General features: G+C 42.4%; 2 protein-coding genes across 2 annotated transcripts; both read right to left on the bottom strand.

Moving 5' to 3' along the window:
- Positions 1–641: 641 nt before the first annotated feature.
- LOC108763993 (uncharacterized) lies at positions 642–4,475 on the bottom strand. The gene has a single exon (XM_018511976.1). The coding sequence runs from the start codon at positions 4,473–4,475 to the stop codon at positions 642–644; it is 3,834 nt and encodes a 1,277-aa protein (XP_018367478.1).
- Positions 4,476–4,523: 48 nt separating this feature from the next.
- Positions 4,524–5,750, bottom strand: LOC108763992 (uncharacterized). The gene has a single exon (XM_018511974.1). It carries the CDS (start codon positions 5,748–5,750, stop codon positions 4,524–4,526), a length of 1,227 nt encoding a protein of 408 aa, XP_018367476.1.
- Positions 5,751–6,152: the final 402 nt, after the last annotated feature.

Here is a 6,152-nt window from a genome sequence, read left to right as displayed (position 1 = left end):
AGCGGACCCTTCGAACGGTGATTCCTTTTATAGGAAAATCCGTCAGTGATCGCCTACCAATCAGAATGGTTGACGTCGCAATTGGGCGGGTAATACTTTCTTTGTCGATGAGACAGAAAGAAGAAAGAAGGCACCGATCACGGCGCCAGTCTGTCGCCTCACGTTTCGCGTCGGCGATAGATAATATATATATATATATATATATATATTTCGGCGTGTATATAAATGCGTAGTGGTACCACTAATGTGTACGCGACAATATATTTGTAACTGTTTAAACTGTTTAGCTCATGGAGACTCTTCTTGGTGATAAGCCATACATGATGGCGCCTTGGTCTATCATTTCTTCAACTGGTGCAGAAACAGTTACAATGAAAACGGAAAGTTGCACATTACCTAGCTCTTCTAGCAGCGTCCTTGGAAAATCTTGTATGAATAATGTATCTCGTAAGTTTGCATACATTTTTGCTAATTGTAATTTCAATCCATACTTTTAATACTATTTAAATTCAAGTTTTACATATATATAGTAAGACACAATACACTTCAGCACAAAAGACTACAGTATTACATTTGTCTAACTACCTGCTTACGGCAGGATTGCTCGTAGATCGTGCTTATACTATATTGCAATTATAGCGTCATAGATTGATAGGAAGTGGACATAGACACTTCACTGAACGCTTCAGCATTCCAGAACGAGTCTTGATAGTCACGGTTCGTGGGATTCCATCTTCACCGGGATGAATTTCTGTGACCTTGCCGAGAGCCCATTGCAGACAAGGGAGTCCTTTGTCCTTTACAAGCACGATCATTCCGATGGTGATTTTTTCTCCATTTTTGATCCACTTATGTCGAACTTGTAGCTCGTTGAGGTATTCTAAATGCCATCGTGTCCAGAAATCTTGTCGCACCTTTTGGATGTGTTGCCAGGTAGATAGGCGATTTGCTGGGACAGATGAGAGATCGAGCTCAGGTAGATTATTCAACGGCTTACCGATCAAAAAATGCGCAGGTGTAAGGGCGGAGAGGTCATTAGGATCGGAGGAAAGAGCGGATATAGGTCGCGAGTTTAATATACCTTCGATTTCTATGGTAAAGGTATTAAATTCTTCTAAGGTGAATAAAGTGTCTCCGACTACGCGCTTAAAATGGTGTTTAAATATTTTTACCGTGGATTCCCATAGCCCACCGAAATGTGGAGTAACGGATGGTATGAAATGCCACGTGACGGGGTGTTCTAACGAAAATTGATTAATTTTATTTTTATGTTCTTCAGAATTAAAAAGACGGTATAATTCCTTCAACTCATTGTTAGCTCCAACAAAGTTGGTCCCGTTATCAGAGTGTATATGTGTCGGAACGCCGCGTCTTGACACAAAACGTCGCAAAGCGGCAAGGAATCCGTCGGTGGTGGGATCGCTCACCACTTCCAGGTGGACGGCCTTTACTACCATACATATGAAGACGCATACGTATGTCTTGACTCGATTCCGGTTTCTATGTTTTTTCTCTTTGACGTAGAAAGGTCCGCAGAAATCTATACCGGTATTCGCGAATGGAAACGCTTCACGCACTCGATTCTTCGGCAAGTCGCCCATTTTATAGTTGACGGTGTCTGTATTAAATCGAAAACAACGTATACACGATTTTATGATTTTGCGGACCTGGTTACGTCCATCGAGCAGCCAAAACCTTTGCCGAATCATGTACAGTGTCGTTTGAATGCCGGTATGATAATACCTTTCATGCGTCTCTCTAATAATGAGATCAGTAAAGAAATGGCGACTCGGTAATAAAATTGGATGTTTTTGTGCGTACGCCAATCTAGACTTACTCAACCTTCCGCCGACGCGAATTATGCCATTTTCGTCAATAAATGGACTCAAAGCGGCGATATTGATTTTATTTACCGACCGCCCGTGTTTCAATTCTTTTAATTCGCGCGAGAAGTTATGAGTTTGAATGATTTTTATTATTTTGATTTCTGCTTCTTCTAACTCGTTTATATGTAATTGTCCACGATACGTGTTCCTCGGATGAAAACGCAGGCACCACGCCACAATACGCAGCAGTTTCGAGTATGATGAATATCTCTGTAAGATACTATAATCAACGACGTCGGTTGTCAAACAAATGTTTTTTCTAAGTTCCGGTATTTCGTTCAATTCTATTATGTTATTAGGCCACTCGTTTTCACATTTCTTTAGCCAAGACGGCCCCGAGAACCAAGAATGATTATTTAAAAAGTCCTTTGGTAGCTGACCTCTGGATAACGCATCGGCTGGATTATCCTTTGTCCTAACATGTCGCCAAATTTGTGGCTGTGTGATTTCCTGTATTTGCGCGACTCGATGGGATACATAAGGTTTTAAAAGATGCGTTGAAGTCCTCAACCAATTTAGTACTATAGTCGAATCGCACCACATAACTATTTTGCTGAAGTCTAATTTTATCACGCGACGAACCTCATTGTATAATTTGGATAAAAGAAGTGCACCGCATAACTCGAGACGCGGTATCGTTACGGTTTTTAGCGGCGCGACCCGCGATTTAGCACATAGAAGATAACAATGCGTGTTATATCCATCGTTCGAGCGAATGTATAAGCAGGCGCCGTAGCCTGTATTGCTCGCGTCGCAAAATCCGTGGATCTGAACGTCAATATAGTTATGAATTAATATCTGACGATTAATAGATAACTTGTTAATAGAATCTAATTGTGCCGCGAATTCGACCCATGCGCAATGTATGCTGGTGGGGATGGATTCGTCCCACTTTACCTTGCATCGCCATAAATCCTGCATTAGTTTTTTGGCATATAAGATAACTGGCCCTAAAATGCCTAAAGGATCGAATATTCTGGCAATTTCTGATATGACGGTTCGTTTCGTGATCCGTCTGGTGCGATCGATAGAACGGACCGAGTAAGTTAACATGTCATTGCTTGCGGACCACGATATACCTAACGTTTTTAAAGCACCAGCCTTGTCAATTACAAGATTGGAATTCACGGCGTCAAGACTTAGATCCTCGATAACGCGTTTCTCGTTTGAGGCCCATTGTCGGATGTTGAAGCCGCCGCGAGATAATAGCGTAATTAACTCATTTCGCAGCGAACGCGCTTCCTCGATGGTTCTTGCTCCGGTCAATAAATCGTCAACGTAAAGATGATTTTTAAGGACTTCCGCGGCATTAGGAAACTCGTCGCGTTCATCATCGGCGAGTTTTTGAATGGTGCGTATCGCGAGATAAGACGATGAAGACACGCCGAAAGTGAGCGTGTTAAGTTGGAAAGTCTTAATTTGACCGTCCTGACGCCAAAGCACACATTGGTATATTCGATCGTCTCGATGTAGTAATATCTGCCGATACATTTTTTCTATATCGGCAGACAACACGTATCTATACATACGAAAACGAATTAAATGTATAAATAACTGATCTTGGATAGTGGGTCCCACTAACAACAAGTCGTTTAGAGAGGGACCGTTGCTTGTTTTTGCTGACGCATCGAACACCACGCGGACCTTGGTCGTGTTACTCGAATTCTTAATCACTGCGTGATGCGGCATGGAAAACCCGTCGTCAAGTGGCTCATCGATTGGAGACATGTGCTTTAGATCTAAATACTCTTGTATTACTTGTGAGTATGTTGTTTTTAAATGTGAATCGGAGTTGAGTTTACGTTCGAGAGATTGCAGGCGTTTAAGAGCGGCAGTACGTGATTCACCGAGTCGTCTATCATCTTTACGAAATGGTAATCGTACCATGTATCGACCATCGTTGCAACGCGTAACATTGTTTGTAAAATGTGTTTCGCAATCAATCTCTTCGATGGATTTTGGTGTGCCATTTATTGTTTCTTCAATCGTCCAAAAATTAGCGATTTGCCTTTCTAAGTTAGTTAACGAGCACGCGGCGAACTTCGGACGACTCGGCGAAGCACCGCCCCCCGCAATTATCCAACCTAATCGCGTTTTCTGCAAAAATAGATCGAAGCCGTCTCGAGATAAATTGATTTGACCTATTGAAAATAAAGATAATGTCGGCCCGGAACCGATTAATATATCCACGGGGTGCGGCACGTGAAATTCTGGATCTGCTAATGGTATGTTGTGCGGTATTTTGATAGTTTCTCGAGGAAAATATTCTGATGGAACTGAATCTGAAATAGTTGGAATCAATAGACACGTTAAATCTTTACAGATTTCGCTGTTTGATGACCGGATGGTGATTCGAATAACGCCCTTCGACAATGTATTCATAGAATTAATTGCACCGATTGGGAATGAGCACGCGGTTATCGGGTTTCCTAAACGTTTTGCAAAATTTTCAGAAATGAAACTCGCGGTAGCGCATGTGTCCATTAACGCGCGACATTTAATCCAATTCAATTCGCGATTCTGTACGAGCACCATCGCTGTGGTCATTAACTGCGGCGTGAAAGATGGTGAAGTCGTTGTGAGACACATGGCGCCGGCCCTAATTTCCTGTTGCAGTCATGAAGTCTTATCCGTTTTTTAATCCGCCGTGTTGACTCCCATCGCGGCGGACGAATATTTGTCGAGGTGTAAAAGCGTGTTGTGACGTTTCTGACAAATCGTGCAATTCGCGTAATTGCAAGGCTTGCCCCTATGCGAACGCATGCAGTTATAGCAAAGCCTGGCGTTCCTTACGAGTTCAATACGCTTGGAAGCATCCAATTGTTTAAATTTCTCACACTTATATAAAGGATGTTGCTTGTTTTTACATGCTATGCAACTATTCACTGCATTACTTATGAAGGCCTTGTTAGTTATGCGCGGTTTTTTTGCTGAGGATGGATTCTTGTCATCGAGTCTAACAGTTTCTGAGCGAACACGCTTAGATACGTGAACCGCAGTCCGACATAAAAACTCGTACAGCTCGTCGATCTTCGGAAACTCGTCGCGTCCGAGCGTTTCCTCCCACTTTTCGGCTGTATTTTTAGGTAATTTGCTCTCGATTATGTTAACGAGTATCTCAGATCCCACGTCGACTCCCAAAGCGTTCAAGGAAGCGACGTGCTGCTGTGCGTCGTCGGTGAACTTAGATAATCCCTCAGTAGTTTCCTTTTCTAATATTGGTAGATTTCTCAACAATGAGAGGTGACGTGAGATCAAGATACGATTTACCTGGTACGCGCGTTTCAATAGTTCCCAAGCCTTGGAATAATTCGCGTTTTCGATCGTTAATATTTTAATTTTGTTAGCCGCCTCGCCGGTTAATGCTGATTGTAAATACTGTAATTTTTCGATATCCGATAAATCCGCGCGCGTATCTATCATGGCAATAAAGGCATTCCTGAACGACAACCAATTCTCATATCGCCCGTCGAAAGCAGGCAACGATACTTCAGACAGCTTTATTTTGCGTTTCATAACCGTGGGTACCTGGTCAACGGGGGAAGGTGTACCATTCGCCACGTTAGTGCTCGCGACGGACTCTATGGGATTCGTTATAGCTCCGATTCTGGCTGCGAGTGAATAAAATCTATCCTGTACATTTGTGAATTCGACTTTATGATTTTCGTTCGGATCTAATATTAGCAACTCGTCGTTGTAATCCTCATATGCATGGTAAAGCTGAGTTACGCGTGACATGCGCAATTCTAATGCGGTCTTATCGTAATGGCCATGTTGATCCTTCTCGGTTAAATTTGTTAAATTAGTAATTTGTGATTTTAAAGAAGTTCGCTTCTGAATAAGAAGTTTAATTCTCTCGGTCATGATGCCGTTATGAAAAGGTGAAGGATAGAGGAATGGCGCGACCAGTAACTTGTTAGTTTTGAATAATGTACTCGCCGTTAGCTCGTGTTCTGTTGTATGATCTGCTCGATCCTATTTCGTTATCCAGTTTTAATCGTGAATCCAGATTCATCTATCTCCTGAGGCCTCGTCGGGTTGTGGTTGAATGGAATCCAATGGCTGGCGGAATATCGTTGTTCTGAGTGTCGTCGTCGTCCGCGTTCGCCTCGCGAACGACCTCACAGGAGGCACCAAATGTTTTGTAGTATACAGGGAAGTTCACTCCACGTATTATTTTAGAAATAACTTTATTATTTTATATTCATACAGTATTGTTACGATTATAAGAGGACTCGGCCTCGTGATATAATATATTAGAGAACT

This window comes from Trachymyrmex cornetzi, unplaced genomic scaffold (assembly GCF_001594075.2).
Source record: "Trachymyrmex cornetzi isolate Tcor2-1 unplaced genomic scaffold, Tcor1.1 scaffold390, whole genome shotgun sequence".
Lineage (NCBI taxonomy): Eukaryota > Metazoa > Arthropoda > Insecta > Hymenoptera > Formicidae > Trachymyrmex > Trachymyrmex cornetzi.
Note: the sequence above shows the minus strand (reverse complement) of the source record. Positions and strands in the feature narration are given on the sequence as shown.

What these genes read in the sequence shown, in the direction of transcription:
- LOC108763993 (XM_018511976.1), bottom strand. Translation starts at nt 4,475, where the DNA reads ATGTGTCTCACAACGACTTCACCATCTTTCACGCCGCAGTTAATGACC.
- LOC108763992 (XM_018511974.1), bottom strand. Translation starts at nt 5,750, where the DNA reads ATGACCGAGAGAATTAAACTTCTTATTCAGAAGCGAACTTCTTTAAAA.